Consider the following 19,660-nt stretch of genomic DNA (forward strand, 5'->3'; position numbering starts at 1 on the left):
GCACTTTTATTTTTCTGAAGGAAAATTATCCTTTGGATTTTTTAATTTTAAAAATATGATTAAATTTTAGATTTGTAGTTTGATTTTTTTACCTTTGAGGAGAAATTCCCTTACAGTGCAAAACCACTTTAAGGCAGAATTAGACCTAAGTAACAAAACTAATGGATCTTGGTAGTGTGATAAATTAGAAACCTCAATAGAAGCAGTTCAGTTGTTCATTATTCAGGATAATTTTGATGACCGTCTTTTATCAAATTGATGTCGTGTTTATTTTCAATTTTCTTTCAGTGTTGATTTATAATTTTAGCACTGTCATATTGCTGCCTTCCCCCACTCTGAAGTCTCTTATCTTGATGGACACTGAAGTATCACTTCATATTTACATAATGACCGACTCAAGGCTTCTCTGGGATTCACAATTGCTCTGTGTTCTCCAAACTCAAATCAGTACTTTTGTTTTGGACTCATCATAATGCCAGCGCTTTGTTGTTACTGCATCTATTGTTATGTGGTAGTTATTAACTTGTTACTGTAGCTATTGTTTATTATTGCATTTATTGTTTTAATTGCTGTCGTTATTGGTGTTGCCTTTGCTGTTATTTGTGTTGTGATGATTATTTTCTTTGCTATTAATGTTACTGCTACTGTTATTATTTTTTCTTATTGTTTTTGTTGTTACTGTTGTTCCCAATAATAACTACTCCTGGGTTGGTCTATTGTAAATTTCATATTAATTTGGGGCAATAAATAGCACTAGAAGGCACATGAAAATTAAACTGTTTCACTTGAAATAAAGGCCTAAATTTACATAAGAATGTGGGTTGTAAAATGAACTAAAAATTGTATCTGATGAGTGATAAAAATAATTAAACATGGCATAAAATGTACAGCCTAGGAACTATGGTGGATCTAAAAAGTACAGCCTAGGAACTAGGGTGAGTCTATAAAGTATGGCCTAGGGACTAGGGTCAATCCTAATGTATCCAATAATTTTGTTTTCCAATCCTAAATTTTCATCCTTAAAGACTCCTCCAACCACCAGATTCATGCATATCTTTTTCTTCTTTGTATACTAACCAAATAATAAGGTAAATGTCCTCTGTTATTAACTGAAGAAGACTACAAAGTAATATTCATACAGCTTAGTATCAGTCACATAAAACTACCTAAAGCTTTAAATGTGCAAATCTTACTTTTAAATATTTGCATTATGCTGGATTTAGAGGTAAAACTTTCATCTCTATTTAGTTTATACATTATGCCTTATGATTTAAACTCACTTGGAGGTATAATTTTTGATACTGCCTCAACTTATGTAGAGTGAAACCACTTATAAAACTAGGATCCCATGCTTAATTGTTCAAATATGATATTGAAACTTGATATTTAAAATTGTCTCACATGCTGCTAAACATGCAGATCAATTATTTAAACATTTCCAGTCAAAGTGAAGAGAAATGACAATTAAATAAAATCATAAACTTCTCTAACATGCAGATGATTGTTTAACATAAATAATAAGATAAAGAACAAGAGAGATATCTCAGTGGGTAAGGGCATATTTTTACAGGTCTTATGACCCGAAATCGACTCCCAGAACCCACAAGATGACAGGGAAATACTGATTACACTCACACACACACACATACAAACACACACACACACTCACGCACACACACACACACACACACACACACCCCAATAATAAATAAATAAGAAATAATTGGTAACAGAACTTAAAATTCAGAGTAATCTTTTTAAAAAAATATGATATCAAGAAAGACAGAGGCTGAGATGTAATTGTAATTTTTAAAGGAATTTTTGTTGCTGAGATTCTACTGTGATAGCATGTCTCATGAATACTATAAAATATAAACAAATCATAACCTTTTATTACTGACCAAATGATATTTTAAATGAAGAAACCTTTTTTCTGTTGATTTCTGCCATAAGCAATACTACCTGACCAAACTCTAAGCAAGCAACTTGGGAAATCATAATTTTTTACATTAAGATACATATTTGGTTAAATTACATAGTCATTTGTGAAACATTTCTGTATAATATTAAATTACTCCAATTGACAAATACTCCAGAACATCTTTGTTAAATATTATTTTCTATCTTATTTGTTTTCATGTTTGGTAAGACATAAGATTTTAATCAAATGCCAATTGGTCAGTTAACAAAATGTATTGAGTACTGACTATGCCTTAGACATGATGTAAGATGTAGACCACTATAATGCCAGTTGGTATCACAAAATATAAAAAATTGCATAGTAAGATTGCTTCCACTTCAGAACAGTGTCAGAACTGAACCACCCCCAGATTCTCATCAGTATCCCATGACTTCATTGTAATGATACTCAGGGGCAGACTAGAACAATGTACTATCCAAAGGAAAAGAAATTGAAGCTTTAAAAAATGTAATTAATTAGGGTGAGGATATATGTCAGAGCTCAAGTTAATGAAGTCATTTGCATTGCATTTATTGTATATATTGTATCATACCAGGAAAATTGAGAAATTTTATAATTTAACTAGATACATGTTTTATTAATAAGATTTATGCTTTTGTATTTTAAAACAATCCCATGGTCTATGATTAACACAATGGTTTTACGAAAAGAAACAATGTTGTCTATTTCATTTTAAATTTTTGCAATGTGCTTTAGTACTTATGTTCTCTGTCAAGAAACATTAGACTCAGAGCAGTTAAGGACAAAGAGGTAAGTAAACTCTTAAACCTACAGAAAATACCTCCTCAGTGATGTAGGGGATGAAAAGACAGAGGGAAGAGAGTCATTTACTCAAGAGGAGAAACTGTCGTTCACAAAACCAAGTGTCTCGATTATGATTTTTGACTTTCAGTTTGATTTGATTTTGTTTTGCTTTGTTTTTGCTAGCACTCTCAAAAGTATCTTAAAATTTAGCTAAATGTCCGTTTGTTTTTAGGAACTCTCAGAAAATGAAGTGTTTGGATCTCACTTCTCTGTGCAGTCTTTCTTTTGGAGGGTAATGTTAAAACACTTTAATATTAATATTCTTGAGTTTTTGTTTCTGGATTATTATTGTGAATTAAAAATTTTGGCATTTAACGCAGGCCCACAGATAGATGTATTCATTTGCCTTCATCGTTGACTTAATTCTAAGCTACATCAACAAATCTTTTCTGTCCTCACTTAAAAAAATATTGATAATATTATGCTTTTGAAATCATGTCTCAGAAGCTAGTCTTTTCAGGAACAGGCCATTCAAGTTTTGCATACTATAGGTCAGAGACCTCCCAGGAGAGGGTGGTTCTCTATATGAAGGCTCTTTGTCCTACTCTGGTGAGCTTGTTAGTGCTCCATTTCTGTTCATGAAAAGTTATTCTTATCAAAGTGATCATAAGCAACACATCTAGGGGACATACAGGAAACAGTCACTACTATTTATTTGAAAAATATGTTAGTAAACATTAACTCTTCTTTTGACTTAAATGAAAATAATGTAAAATTTCCACAGAATTTGTTTTAAATGTCATTAGAATTTAATCATTATCGACATCATCCTTTTTCTTTTATGTAACTGCATTCTGCACAGCACTTACTAGTTTTTTACTAGTAGCTTCTGATACTTGAAGACTGTCCCTAAAGCATCACCATAAACTTCCAGAAGTCCTTTTCCCTTACTTAAGACCATCTTTGAGCCACTCAACGAGGGCTATGTCTTGTCTTATCTCAGGGAGATGTTTGGCCTCTTTAAACTGTCTTCCCCCAAATCTCTGGGTTGCATTTCCCACTTCTTCTGACACAAATACCATGCATTGTTTCCCTTCTTTTCCTCACATTTAATTTTGCTTTCATTTGTTCGGCCTTTTCTGCTGTCATTTATGTAGGCTTTAAAAAAAAATCACAGAACAAATTCCATTGACACCCTTTACATCAATTCTCCAAGACTCTTATAACTAAGATGAATCACTGTAGCTTATCAGCAGAATACATCGTCTCACACTTCTGGAGGCAAAGATCTAAAGAAATGTATGAGTAGGGCCATACTTCTTTGGGGGATTTGTTCTCCTAGATATCTGTAGATTTTCCATGGTGCTACCATTATTCCAGGTATCACATGACATTCTTCCTGTGTGTATGTCTCTGGGTCTAAATTTCTCTTTCATTAAAACAAAGAAAAGGAAAAAAAAAAAAAAGAAAACAACCACTTAGACCATGATTTTGTAGCACTAGACAGTGCAGGGAAAATGTTACATTTTCAAGTCATTGCTATTTTCCTTCTTTGCTTTCAAACCACATGCATTTGAAAAGTACTTTTTCCGTTTAGAATTTTCAACGTTGCGTCAGGACATTCTCAGCTCCACTGGCACTGGCCAGTGAGCTAGTATAAGCCGCAGCTGCATATCCTCCTGCTCCAACACACTCATCTCACACACTCATCTCTTTTGCAGCTCTTCATTGTAATGAGCCTGTCGAATGATTCTAGTGTGCTGCTTTCCTTCTACCCTCTTGACTAAAGTTACTCTGTATGTTTGCCAAAATAATCATCGTTTCTCTTATGTGTTCATGTATGTCCATGAATGTTCAGGCTGGCCTCTTTTGAATCCTTACATGGAAGAGAACTTTTTGCTTATTGGAGAGCATAATTTGGGGCACTCACTCAGTGTTGAGTTTGTTCTCTGTGCTGCAAACATGCAGACGAGTAATTTTCTGTTAAGAGTCACTGCTAGGAACAACTCTGTAATTCCTGCCTTTTCCGTGTTCCCTTCTACAGTGCTCTTTCAACTCCCTTCATCTTTGTTCTTCCCAAGTTAGGCTTCTACTTACCAGTGCTTTCCACTTAGCTCCCTTCTTCCTTCTCAACATTCCTCAATAACCTTTCTCCATTTACTGAAGTATCTGATTTTAGAACAAGTGTGTAGGTTTAATTTATAGCTTTTGGTACCCATGAAACAGTGGTAAGATCTGTCACTAAATAATGACAGATTAATTGAACAAAAGACAAATTCTTTAAGGGAGATGTATTCTATCAGTGAGGAAACTAAGGCCCAGAGCAGTGAAGAACCCTGAGGATGTGGTCAGGAGCACCATTCTTCTCTTTATGGATGCATATAAATAAATGTTTGGAAGAATAAATGGCAGCAGGGATTCCATTTGGGTTGCTGACCAAGGAAATGCCCTGCATAAACAGACTCTCATGTATTGAAGAGTTGCTTGTTTGACATCCCATTTACAAAAACCATAATTAGTAATCAAAATCTAATTAGGATGAGAAATATCTCACATATTCATGTCAAAAATCACTCTGATAAATAACCTCATAAGTGTCTGACCATAAATTATTAATATTTTCATGAACATTTTAGAGATACATTTGGAAAGCTGTTTTCCCTGGACATATTCAAATATGCAAAAAGACTATAAGCAGCTTTCATGAAATCTTAACATGGATTATACAGTATAAAACTACTATAGTAGAACTCATCCATTTGTAAGGTAACTATTAAATTAAAATAAAAGCCATCTTCTCCAGGGCCTAGCCAGAGAGTATAGTCATCCTTTGCAATACATGGAGACCATCAATGAAAATCACGAGCAACCAAACTGCAGAGTTATTGAACTGAGTTCAAATGATACCTACCCAACACAATTCCAATACCCATGGCTTAGGAACACTGCAGAAGAAGGGGCAGGAAGATTGTAAGAGCCAAAGAACTGGGAGGTTTCTGTGAGATTGTGTCTCGTAGAAGTATCAGAAGCTACACATATGAAGCCTCACCAACAGAGATGTCTAAGCATGAACTGAACAAGGATCGGTTCAACAGACAACAGAAATGGCTAGGAGATGATCATGAGACTTCAACCTGAGATAAAGACAACTAAGGAATGCTGAGAGCTGGAGAAATACCCTTCCCTTGAGGAGAGCCCCTAACAGGTTATCTAATACCACATGGTTAGCCTTGAAAACACACACAGAAGTTAACATTATACAGCCTGAGAAGGTTATACTTATGTACTTAGGAATATTTATACATGCATATGCATGCAACTACACACACACACACCATCAATTAAAGAAAAAGAATCCGTGGATTTGAGAGAGAATTTGTACACACGGGAGGGTATAGGACAAGGAAAAAGAGGGGGAAAATAGTCTAATTATATTCTCATCTCAAAAAGTAAAAATTACCTTTAAAAACCTAGTAAAATGGGACCAAAGAGAAGTAGTTAAGAGCATGTAATTATTTTGTAGGGAATCCATGATTAGTTCCCAACACTCACATCCCATAGCTCATAACCACCAGTTCCAGAAGACGAAGCTCCTCTTGTCTCCTTCAGAGACTGTACTTACATGCTAACATGCACATATGCGCACACACTCACACACTCACATGCTCACACACACACATGTTTACTCACTCACATGCTCATATACACACACATGCTTATGAGCCACATGCACACATGCTCATTGCTTACATACACATACCCTCTCATGCACACATGTTCACTGCATTCATGTATACATACTCACATGCTCACATACTCATATGCTCACATGCACACATATTTATATGCTCACATGTACATATACTCACTTGCTCTCATATACACATACATGCTCACATGCACACATGTATACATGCTCACAGGTTCACATGCTCACATGCACACATGTTCAGTACTCACATGCACATACACTCACATGCACACATGTTCACATGCACTCATGTACAAGCTCACATGCTCATATGCTCACATGTACATACTCACATGTTCTCATGTACATGCTCACATAGTCACATGCACACATGCTCACATGCTCACAGGCTCCCAAGCACAAATGCTCACATGCTCACACGTTCACATGCTCATATACACATATGCATGCATGCATGCACACACATCGTTTAGAATAACTTTTAAATAAGATTAGTAAAAGAAAGAAAAATAGTGCGCATGTATTTTGTCAGGAGAGAAACTTATCTTTGTGTCTTAAGGATCAATATGTGTTTTCCCAAGGTGACAAGTTACTTATACAGAGTCAATCCACATCCCAGTGAGAGCTTACTCAGCTGGAATACCAGTCCTAATTATATCTCACTTTTCTTGAAAGTAAAATAATGGAAATAAAGACAAAAGTGACACAGGGGCACTCTAATTCTCCAAAAGCATATTTAGAATCCATCAGGACAATGAATCTCAGGACAGAGCATTACACAGTGAATATAGCAATTGCCATGTTTCTCCTGAAAACAATACAAATTATGGGAGCGTAAATCAGATCACTGTAATTAAGTCAGATTTCTATTATATACATTTAGCTTCCAGTGAAATAAGGGTCATTTCAGACATCTCTTTCACATGTTTAGCGTGCTTCTACGGCTTCATTTCTTTCACAAGTTTTACATGCTTCTACATCTTCACTTTTTTTCACACATTCTGCATGCTTCTAATTCCTTGCTTCTTTTACATGTTTTGCAAGCTTCTAGTTCTTCATTCCTTGCACAAGTTTTTGCATGCTTCTGTTTCTTCTTAGCGATTTCCACTGAGCAGACATCAAGAGTCTGATAAAAAGACTTAACTAAAGAAACCATCTTACAAAAGCACTGCAGGGGCTTAAATATTTTTTTAATGGAAAGAACATGGATCTGCCAAAACAAACATAGAGATGGAGAAAAGGTTCATGGCAGAAAAGGCAGAACACTGTAGAATGACATCAGGGTGTGCATTATGATCAGGTCAAACAAGTGTGATAGGTGAGAGATTGCAGCAAGGGGGAAGAGGCACTAACACTGAATGAAACAGGAGTGTGACCATGTGCTAGCATTCACATCACGAAAACTCAAGTGTATATTATAGCCCCTCAAAAAGGTGACAGATCATTTCCATTTTAGATATGAAAATAAGACTATTGAAATATTTATAAATTTTCAGATAAGCCTTTTTTAAAGAAAAGTCTTGTAAGTCAAATCAAGGACTATTATTTTTCCTTCCTGTGTCATTGGTAAATCTGGGTAGATGTTTTAATATTGAGATACGGTTAAAGTATATATGATGGTTTTCAGTTGGGATGCACATTGAACATCAAAATAAGGGTTTGAGATCTATTGGGCCACAAACTTAGAGTGGATAGTTAGACCACCTTCAACATAATTAACTTCCTGACACTTACATTGTATCAAGAAGCAAGGAGAGAAAATTGAAGGATGAAATCCAGGAGTTTTTCTTAGGCCCTCAGTGGCTGTGAATCATCTTCAAGGGAAGCATTTTGGAGTTTTGTTATCAGGAAGACATTTTGCACTAGGCTTACACAAAGCAATCATGCCTTGAAAGGTTGGATGACTGCAGAACAACTCTGCTTGTTGGCCCTGATCTTCCAGCTGCATCACTGAAATAAACGCTGTAGGAAAAGGGAAGGAGAGAGCATGCCTGTGTCTTGATTGAGTTGATACTTGCTTGCTCCGCTGCCCAGTTTTTGCAGCACAAAACAGTCACCTTAGGCTGGCATTATCTTTTCTTTGTTGTGGCCTATGGATCATTTGATTAAAGAAAAAGCATGCCTCGCCTTTGTGCTAAAAATACAGAAAGAGCTGACTCTTCCATGGCTCATTGTAGGTGCATGGGCCATGCTTTCTCTTTAGTCTTGCAGGTTCTGGCTCTCATTTGTAAGGATTAGGATTTATTCAGGTAATGCACTCAGAGTAACAAAACCCAAGGGTCATTTGTACATATCGAAGAGTAGACTGGACTGTTTCCTCAGTCATATGCTACATCTACACAGATGGGCTCCATTTTTATTATTTTTTTTTTTAATCTAGACCTAGACTGAGGAGGGGATATATTCTGATACTGTTTGGAATTTTAAATAATGTAATTAGTGACTCTTATTAACTTCAATGATAATATAAATGTACCTATAATTTGTATAGCAGAGTGTACTTTACTGGTAGATATTAAAGGGCAATATACAAACAGTGTGAATGTGCTTAATCACTGAGTAACACACTTAAGGCAGTGCCAGCTGGCTTATTTCATTTAAGCCTCTAATTAGCCATTCTCGATAATCTATAACTGGAGTATGCTCCATCTACATGAAAGCCAAAATCATTTGAAAACCTGTAACAATCTCTTTGTGTCATAAACATTTTAGACTCCACATTTAAAAAGCTGATGTGGATAACAGATAAGCAATCCCAAATTATAAATCTCTGTCTTGGCAAAATGCTTGCCATGAAAAACAGGGTGTGAGACTCCACTCTAGTAGATGTTTGCTAAGCTTCTCTTCCAATGTGACCTAACCCCAGCTTTAGACCGTTCTGATTCAGTCCCCTTCTGGCTGATGTGCCTAAGGCTGAAGCTCTCTTCTCCTCATACACTGTTGCTTGGAAACTCTTCCTGGCAATTGTTTAAATCTTAAATATAAGCCCACTGCCCCACCATGGTAATTTCCCTCGAGTTCATGTCCTGCCTCCCACTGCCTGCCTGTGTTGTCATGAGGGGAGTGATCTCTGTGCTCTGTGACTTTTTTTTTTTTGGATGCTCTTGTGAATGGCAAAGACACAAAAATAAGAGGAACAAATCTCTATTTTAGATATTTTTTAAAAATTTCATAAGATCCGATGCTTATATGAAAGATAAACACAATCAATTATTGTTGTCATGTAACATTTATTTTTATTTAGGCTGTCACTATTTCCACATTGAAAAAAATATCTCCAAAATATTTATGGTATCAGATTTGGTGGAAAATCTATTAACAAAACACAGACACTATTACGCAGGATCCTTCATCACCCTGTAATTCTTGCTAGGCAATGCCACTCTAATGAAAAAAAAGTAGCAGGTAGACTCTCTATATTGTGTTGGCACTCATCTTCACTGCACTAGAAGGACACTTAGAAAATGACTTGAAAAGCAAGGACAGTTTTTTAAAAATTAATGTTACATGCTGTTTTTAAAAAAAGAAGTTTAGACCTCTAACCATTCATCCAATCCAGATGAATACAACTGCTCTCCCCGGCAGAGCAGAAGTTGTAAGTCCTTATTGGCACGATGCCCAAGAGAGTACCTCCAATTATTTCATTTGCTTGCTCTGTTTTAAATGAGCTGTATATTCTGAGGCTGACATCAGTTATGAAAGCCATTTCCTATCTGAATGTTTTAAAAACATGAATGATTGCATATTCTTGGATTCATTTTCCAAAAAAAATAAACAATAAAAGTAAACTAACATGCTCTTTAAAAGCCAGGTGTTGGTGGTGCACACCTTTAATCCCAGCACTCGGGAGGCAGAGTCAGGTGGATCTCTGGAAGCTTGAGTCCAGCCTGGTCTACAGAGCTAGTTCCAGGACAGGTCCAAACTAATACAGAGAAACCCTGTCTCGAAAAAACAAACAAACAAACAACAACAAAAACATTCTCTTTAAAGTGTTAACTAATTACTTTTAAAAACACTAATAAAGCTATGTATTACTGGCTAATTGCTTCAGACTTTGTTGACATTCTTCTATATTAGTTCTAAAACTGGATAAAGGTTTCTGATGTAAGTGGTCTTCAAGTGCTGATAGGTAGGAAAACACAGTGTGCATTGATAAAGACTCAGTTATTCAACATCCAAGTCTGAATCATATCAAGTTATGATAGGGCTCAAGACTTTAAACAATCTTCCTGCTAAAATTTGAGATCTCATGCCTTAAAAACCAAGGGATTATTTCCCATATCACTGGTCATGGATGTTGGCTTTCAAGCTGAGTTATGCCATTCTCTTATTCTTCCCTCATCATTTCATTCTCTGCCAAATAGAATTCTGATTTAGCAAATACTTCTCTGAGAACAACGCTTTAAATATCCAACTATTAGGTGTAGCCTGTGGAGGGCTCCACAGATCTGTTCATTATTGCTTCCTGTCATCTGATCAATAAGTAGTTTTGGTTACAGACTATTAGCACTTCAATAAATGTGTATGGAAAAATATTAATAAATGGATGTAACAAAGTTTTCATAATTGCTCACTAGGCATCTACTTTGCACTAAATTGTTCAAATATTCTGAATAAGACGTTTTCTTGAGTGGTATATTTAAAAGCACTACCAAAGACTTCAAACGATATAAATATATCCATGCCAGTTGAATAGTGAATAATATTTATTAGTATATAAATGAATAATGGGTGTTAGAACACAGGTGAGCTCCAATGTGCATATGAATGATGCAATGTTTAAAATAGGGTCTCTTATGTTTGAGGACCTTTAGAACTGCCTAGTGGGCTGATTAAACCAAGGCTGAGCCCCAACCCTCAGTGTCTGCTGCCACTGTCCAGTGAAAGGACAGAATACCTTTAATTTCGGATAAGTTCCCAGGTAATACTGATGTCCCTGTTCAGTGAACCACACATTTATAAATACACTGCATAGAGGTAGTGGATTTCTGAAGCAGAGCAAGTGACCACAGCTGCCATATGACATCCGTGTTACTAGAGAGCAAGTAACCAAGGGTACCCTGGGAGATCAGTGTTAATAGAAAGCAAGTGACCAAAGGCACCATGGTACATCAGTGTTAGTAGGCCTCAGAATGCTTTTAGTTGTGGATTTCTGCTCATCAAAAACATTTTGAAGAAAACTCGAGAACTCTGGTTTTTAAAAAACAGGTAAGAATGGTGAACCACTAAAGGAAATTGAGGCTGCTGTGGTTTACAGAACATAGTTTTGTACATGTTCCTCCTGCATGGACACTGAAGGGTGTTCTTCATCTACACAGTACCACAGATAACTGTTTTTGAAAAACCAAGAAAAATAAATCCAAGAAAGGGGTCAACATACCAAAATCACACAGAAATTTCTAGAAAGATGTGATTATAGTTTTATATTAGAGTGTGGTGGTTGGGTGATGAAACCATTTCAACTATTCCCTATGAATACAAAGCCAGTCCAGAAATCAAATTGGTGTAGTGTTTAGAACCCATGCTTTAAATCTTTATAGATTGTTTAAAATAGCCAATACAGCATAAATGCAATGTAGCTAGCTGTCAAACCACATTATTTAGAGAGTAATGACAAGAAAAGTTATATAAATGTTCAGTACGAAAGTGGTTTTGAATATTTTCAGTCTATCATTAAACTCATGTATGGATTGAAAATGCACAGTTGTGAAGACCATTTGTACTTAGTGCCTTCATTTTGCTAGTCTTGACTGTCTAACCTCCCTCCTTTACTGTTATTAACTTTTCATATCTCATGGACAAAACTAAATCTGTATCTGCTTAATGACTATGCTGTTTACTCAAATTATGAACTTACCCAATTAAATCTCTGGTGAATTGTAGTTTCTTGTGAGAAATGTGCCATATTGAACAACAGTTATTGAAGAAAAAAAATCCCTAAAAATCTGTGATCAGTTCATCTTCAGAACCTGTTGGGTTCTTGTTTGTCTGTTACAGATGTCCCCTTCATTCAAACAATGATTAACTGCTTTTGTAGTTTGTTCTCCCCCTTTCTGGTTCCTCTGTTGCTCAGGAAATAGCCTTCTAGGTTCTAAGAAAGCATTTCTTTGTAAAGAAGGCATTTGGTAAATCCTCCATGGAAAACATGCTTTTTCCTCCTCATTTATTTCTGTCCTCATAGAAAAACAAAGAGAAATATATAGTAGGAAGAAGAATAACAAGTGTTGGTTTCATATGTCCTACAGTGAAAGAAACCATGTCAGCAGTGTTAGTGGCTGTTGTGCAGCCAACACGGTGCCCCATATCACTTTGGCTGTGACTGGGAAGTCCCCTGCTTCTGCAGAGTATGAGGAAGCAAGCATACTTCAGTACACTGTCTGTAATGAATTTACATGCACTCATATAATGAAGCACATGATCTGATTTCCTCATTCCCACATAGGATATCCTCTACTGGAAAATTACCCCTTTCTCCACAATAAACTTAACTGGACTTTGTGTTCTCATGTTTAAATCATTATTATCTTTAAGCATGCAAGACAGAGTCTGATCTAACACTTATTGTTGGGAAAACATCAAGATTGAAACCCAGAAATTCAGAGCTCCACTCAGACATCCACCATTTAGTAGCTCAACACTCCATGCCTCAATTACACATCGCCAAACAGGGGCTTGGTCCTTGCTTTTCCACATAGAGTTTTAGTTGAAACCAAATGCTACAGTGACATATACACACTTTTAAATTTTGAAGATCCATATGAATTGGCAGCTATTAATTCATGTTCTTTTTTCTCTTTTTTTAAATTTAAATTTGAAACAAAATTGTTTTACATGTCAATCCCAGTTCCCTCTCCCTCCCCTCCTCCCCTGTCCCCCCACAACCCACAACCCATCCCCTTTCTGCTCCCCAGGGAGGGTGAGGCCTTCCATGGGGGAATCTTCAAAATCACTCATATCATTTGGAGGAGGGTCTAGGACCTCCCCCTTGAGTCTTGGCTGATAGAGTATGCCACTATGTGGAATGGGCTCCCAAAGTCCATTTCTATAATAGGGGTAAATATTGATCCACTACCAGAGGCCCCATAGACTGTCCACTCCTCCTAACTAACACCCACTTCAAGGGGTCTGGGTCAGTCATGTGCTGGTTTCCCAGTTGTCACTCTGGGGTCCACAAGCTCCCCCTTATTTAGGTCAGATGTTTTTATGGGTTTCTCCAGCTTAGTCTTGACCTCTTTGCTCATCACTCCTCCCTGTCTGCAACTTGATTCCAGGAGTTTAGCTCAGTGTTTAGCTGTGGGTGTCTGCTTCTGCTTCTATCAGCTTCTGGATGAAGGCTCTAGGACGGCATATGAGGTAGTCTTCAATCTCATTATCCAGGAAGGGCAATTAAGGTAGTGTCTCCACTATTGCCTAGATTGTTAGTGGGATCATCCTTGTAGATCTCTACACATTACCATAGTGCCAGATTTTTCTTTAAACCTATAATGGCTCTCTCTATTATGGTACCTCTTTTCTTGCTCTCCTCTATTCATTCCCTAACTCAACCTTCTTGCTCCCTTAAGTCCTCCTCTCTCCTCCTCTTCTCTCCTTCTCTTTCTCCCAACTCCCTCTCCCCTTCTCCCATGCTCCCAATTATCTCAGGAGACCTTGTCCTTTCCAATTCTCCAGGGGACCATGTATGTCTCTCTTAGGGTCTCCTTGTTTCCTAGCTTTCCTGCAATATGGATTGTAGGTTGTTAATCCTTTGCTCTATGTCTAAAATCCATATTGAGTAAGTACAAACCATGTTTGTTTTTGTGACTGGGTTACCTCACTCAGGATGGTTTCTTCTATTTCCATCCATTTGCCTGTGATTTCAACATTCCATTGTTTTTTTCCTCTGAGTAGTACTCCATTGTGTAAATGTACCACATTTTCTCCGTCCATTCTTCAGTTGATGGGCATTTAAGTTGATTCCAGGTTCTGGCTATTACAAATAATCATGCTTTGAACATAGTTGAACATATGTCCTTGTTGTGTGAATGTGCATCTTTTGGGTATATGCCTAAGAGCAGAATTGCCAGGTCCTGTGGTAAACTGATTCCCATATTCCTGATGAACTGACATACTGATTTCCAAAGTGGCTGAACAAATTTGCACACCCATCAGCAGTAAAGGAGTGTTCCTCTTTCTCCACATCCTCTCCATAAACTTTCCTTGTTGTTTTTCAGTTTAGCCATTCTGATAGGATCAAGATGGTATCTCAGAGTTGTTTTGATTTGCATTTCCCTGATGGCTTTCTTAAGTGTCTTTCAGCCATTTTACATTCCTCTATTGAGAATTCCCTGTTTAGTTATGTACCCCACTTTTAAATTGGTGTATTTGGTGTTCTTGAGTTCTTTTTATATTTTGAAGATTAGCCCTGTGTCAGATGTGGGGTTGGTGAAGATTTTTCCCATTCTGTGGGCTCCTGTTTTATCTTGTTGACTGTGTATAGAAGCTTTGCAGTTTATTAATTGTTGATCTCAGTGTCTGTGCTACTGTTGTTATGCTCAGGAAGTGGTCTCCTGTACCAATTTGTTCAAGCGTACCTCCAAGTTTCTCTTCTGAGAGGTTCAGTGTGGCTGGATTTGAGGTCTTTGATCCATTTGGACCTAAGTTATGTGCATGGCAATAGATATTGATATATCTGCATTCTTCTACACACCAGCATCCTGTTATTCCAGCACAATTTGTTATAGATGCTTTCTTTTTACCATTATATAATTTTAGTTTCTTTGTAAAAAATCAGGTGTTCAGAGGTATGTGAGTTAATAATAGGGTTTTCAGTTCAATTCCATTGGCCTACCTATATATTTTTGTACCAATACCACACTGTTTTCAGGACTATAGCTATGTAATAGAGCTTGAAGTCAGGGATGGTTCTAAAGTTCTTTTATTGTACAGGGTTGTTTTGGCTATCCTGGGTCTTTTGTTTTTCCATATAAAGTTGAATATTGTTCTTCCAAGGTCTGTGCAGAATTGTGCTAGGATTTTGATGGGGATTGATTTGACTCTGGAGATTGCTTTTGGCATGATTGCCATTTTTACTATGTTGATCCTACCTATCTAAGGGCATGGGATATTTTTTCATCTTCTTGTATCTTCTTTAACTTCTTTCTTTAAAGAATCAAAGTTCTTATTATATAGGTATTTTGCTTGTTTGGTTAGCATTACTCCAAGATGTTTTATGTTGTTTGTAGCTATTTTAAAGGTTGATGTTTCTCTGATTTCTTTCCCACCCCATTTATCATCTGTATATATTAAAACTACTGATTTTTTTGAGCTAATCTTGAAGGTGTTGTTCAGCTGTAGGAGTTCCCTGGTAGACTTTTTGGGGGTCACTTATGTAAACTATCATATCATCTGCAAATAGTGGCAGTTTGACTTCTTCCTTTTCAATTCATATCCCCTTTATCTCTATTTGTTTTCTTACTGCTCTAGCTAGCACTTCAAGTACAATATTGAAAAGATGTGGAAAGAGTGGACAGCCTTGTCTTGTTCCTGATTTTAGAGAAATCATGCTGAGTTTCTCTTCATTTAGTTCGATTTTGGCTGTTGGTTTGCTGTATATTGCTTTTATTATGTTTATGTATGTTCCTGTTATCCCTTATCTCTCCAAAACCTTTGTCATGAAAGGGTGTTGGATTCTGTCCAAGGCATTTTCAGCATCTAGTAAAATGGTCATATGTTTTTTCTTTATCAGTCTGTTTATCTGATAAATTACATTGATTTTCATATGTTGAACCATCCCTGAATCCCTGGGATAAAGCCTACTTGATCATAGTGGATGATATCTCTGATGTGTTCTTGGATTCGATTTTCCAGTATTTTATTGAATACTTTTGCATCAATGTTCATGGGGGATATTGGTCTATAGTTCTCTTTCTTAATTGTGTTTTTTTTGTATGGCTTGGGGACCAAGGTAATTTAGCCTCATAAAAAGACTTTGGCAATGAACCTGCTGCTTCTATTGTGTGGAACACTTTGAGAAGTATTGGTGTTAGTTCTTCTTTGAATTTCTGGTAGAATTCTGCACTGAAACCATCTGGCCATGAGCTTTTTTTTGGTTGCGAAACTTTTGATGACAGCTTCCATTTCATTATGGGTTATGGATCTATTTAAATTGCTTATCATGTCTTGATTTAATTTTGGTGTTATCTATCCAGAAAACTGTCCACTTCCTTTAAATTTTTGAATTTTGAGGAGTAGAGGTTTTCAAAGTATGACCAGAAGATTCTCTGGATTTTCTCGGTGTCCGTTATGTTCCCCTTTCATTTCTAATTTTGTTAATTTGTATGTTCTTTGTCTGCCTTTTGATTAGTTTGGATAAAGGTTTGCCTGTTTTGTTTTTCTCAAATAACCAACTCTTTGTTACATTGATTGTTTGTATTGTTTTCCTACTTTCTGTTTTATTGATTTCAGCCCTCAATTTAATTATTTCCTGTCATCTACTCCTCCATGATGGTTTTGCTTCCTTTTGTTCTAGAGCATTCAGTTGTGTTGTTAATTCTCTATTGTGAATATTCTACAGTTTCTTTATGTGGGCACTTATTGCTATGAACTTTCCTCTTAGCACTGCTTTCAAAGTGCCCCATAAGTTTGATGTATCTTCAACTCATTGAATTCTAGGAAGTCTTTAATTCCTTTCTTTATTTCTTCTTTGACTCAGGAATTGTGCAATTGTGCATTGTTCAATTTCCATGAGTTTGTAGGGTTTCTGCAATTTGTGTTGTTGTTGAATTCTAACTTTAAAGCATAGTGGTCTGATAAGACACAAGGACTTATTCCATTTTTTTTAACCTATTGAGTTTTGCTATATTGCCAAGTATGTGGTTGATTTTAGAGAAGTAACCATATGATGCTGAGAAGAAAGTATATTCTTTTGTGTTCTATAAATGTCTGTTAAACCCAATTGGGTCATAACTTTTGTTAGTTCCTTTCTTTTTTTGTTAAGTTTCTGTCTGGTGGTACTATCCAGTGTTGAGAGTGGGGTGTTGAAATCTCCAACTATAAATGTGTGAGGTTTTAAGTGTGATTTAAGTTTTAGTAATGTTTCTTTTACAAATGTGGGTGCCTTTGTATTTGGGGCCTAGATTTCAGAATTGAGACTTCATCTTGATAGATTTCTGTTGTGATGAATAAGAAATGACATTCTTCATCTCTTTTTATTGATTTTAGTTTAAAATCTAATTTGTTAGATATTAGGATTGCTATGACCACTTGTTTCTTGGGTCCATTTGAAATTTTTTCCTAACCCTTAAATGTGAGGTAGCATCTGTCTTTGTCTTTGAAATGAGCTATGTTTCTTATATGCAGCAGAAGGATGGATTCTGTCTTCATGTCCATTTGGTTAGCCTGTCTTTATAGGTGAGTTAAGACCATTAATATTGAGGGATATTAATGACCATTGATTGTTAATTCTTGTTTGTTTTGGGTTTGTTGGTGGTGGTGGTTTTGTGTGTGGATTTCCCCCCTTTTTTCTTTTGGCTATTTGTAAAGTGGGATTATCTATTGCCTATGTTTTTGTGGGTGTGGTTAACTTCCTTGGGTTAGAGTTTTCCTTCCAGAATTTTCTGCAGGGCTGTATTAGTGAATATTTATTATTTAAATTTGGTTTTGTCATAGAATATCTTGGTTTCTCCATCTATAGTGATTGAAAGCTTTTCTCGATGTAGTAGTCTGGGCTGGCATGCAAGTTTCTTGTATTTTCATTGGCATGTCATTCTTTAGGTTGGGGAAGTTTTCATCTGTGACTTTGTTGAATATGTTTTCTGCACATTTGAGGTAGGTTTCTTCATCTACACCTATAATTCTTAGGTTTGGGTTTTCATGGTGTCTCATATTTCCTGGATATTTTGTATTTGGGATTTGTTGGACTTAAGATTTTCTTTGGTCGATGAATCTATTTCTCCTAGTGTATTTTCAACACCTGAGATTCTCTCTTCTATCTCTTGTATTCTGTTGGCTATGCTTGCATCTGTAGTTCCTGATCATTTACCTACCTTTTCTATTTTCAGCATTCCCTCACACTATGTCTTTTTTATTGTCTCTATTTCAACTTTCAAACCTTGCACTGTTTGAACTGTTTTTTGCAATTTTTGGTTTGACTTTTCCTCCATTTCTTGAAATGTTTTGTTTGTTTTTCCTTCCATTTCTTAAAGGATTTTCCTCTTTGAGGGTCACTATCATCATAATAAAGTTGTTTTTAGGGTTGTTCCCTTTTGCTTCATCTGTGTTGGGATGTTCAGGTCTTGCTGGTGTGGTGTCCCTAGACTCTGGTGTTGTCATATGGCTCTTTCTGTTGTTGACTCTGTTATTATACTATCATCTTCCAGTGAGTACTGGAGGGGTTTCTCCCTCTCCTGGTGGGTACGGGACCAAGGTTCTTTTCCGGTGGGTGAAATCAGGTCTAGTACTCCAATAGCTCTCCTTCTCCCATGGGTGGAAGTGGGGCTAGGATGCTGGCAGACTCTGGAGGGCTGAACCGCTGGGACAAGGTCTACAGTGTGCAGTCCCCAGTCCTTAGGAGGCTCTGAGCAGAGATTTGGAAGGCATAATGCATGTTCTTTACTAACAAAATTGTGTTCTTACTGTTGTAACATTTGTTTTCCTCCTTTACCAATCATATTTCTCAACAAAGCTTTTATAGCCAAAGTTTAGAACCCACTTTAAGTGCTGCTGTTAGGGATAATCTCAACATTAGTTGTTCAGTCAATCAATCAATCAATCAATCAATCAATCAATCAATCAGAACCTAGTGACAAGGTGGTAGAATGCTTGCCTGTATGCAAGAGGTCCCAGGTCAACTGACATGACAATTCAACTCTAAAACAAAGGACAATCTTTAGTCTTTGGTGCAATGAATTTTAAACAATTATTTTGAGAAGTGCTTTGTTCAAACAAAATCCAGTGTAGAAACCCCGTATGTGGAACAAATGGAGAAAATGCACCCTCTTGAATTAAGCAGGATTCTGTGGAACTTGCATGCACATTCCCAGACTTCTTTTGTCCTCCAAGACTCATTTGAACACTACTCTTGATGTTCACATTTAAGGTGTACAATCAACATGTTAATATGACAGAATCAATGTCCAAAATTTCCTGTTGAACAATTGTTTACAAAGATTTCCATTGAAATGTTGCCAACACTAGAACAGTTGTCTTTTGAAGCATGTAGCTTCTGTTTTCCTGATAAAAACCAC

General features: G+C 36.5%; 1 protein-coding gene across 9 annotated transcripts in view; it reads left to right on the forward strand.

Annotated features, from left to right (window-relative positions):
- Mctp1 (multiple C2 and transmembrane domain containing 1) overlaps positions 1-19,660 on the forward strand; it is a 528,156-nt gene that overhangs the window by 309,324 nt on the left and 199,172 nt on the right. For 4 of the 9 annotated variants that reach the window (XM_051182781.1, XM_051182775.1, XM_051182776.1 and 1 more), the window contains one exon: positions 2,958-3,017. The exons of the other annotated variants lie outside the window; for them this stretch is intronic. In XM_051182781.1, the coding sequence (XP_051038738.1) occupies positions 2,958-3,017 (60 nt within the window). The remainder of the gene's footprint in view (positions 1-2,957; positions 3,018-19,660) is intronic. 9 annotated transcript variants of the gene reach the window in all.

The sequence above is a fragment of the Phodopus roborovskii genome, unplaced genomic scaffold (genome assembly GCF_943737965.1).
Source record: "Phodopus roborovskii unplaced genomic scaffold, PHOROB, whole genome shotgun sequence".
Taxonomy (NCBI): Eukaryota; Metazoa; Chordata; class Mammalia; order Rodentia; family Cricetidae; genus Phodopus; species Phodopus roborovskii.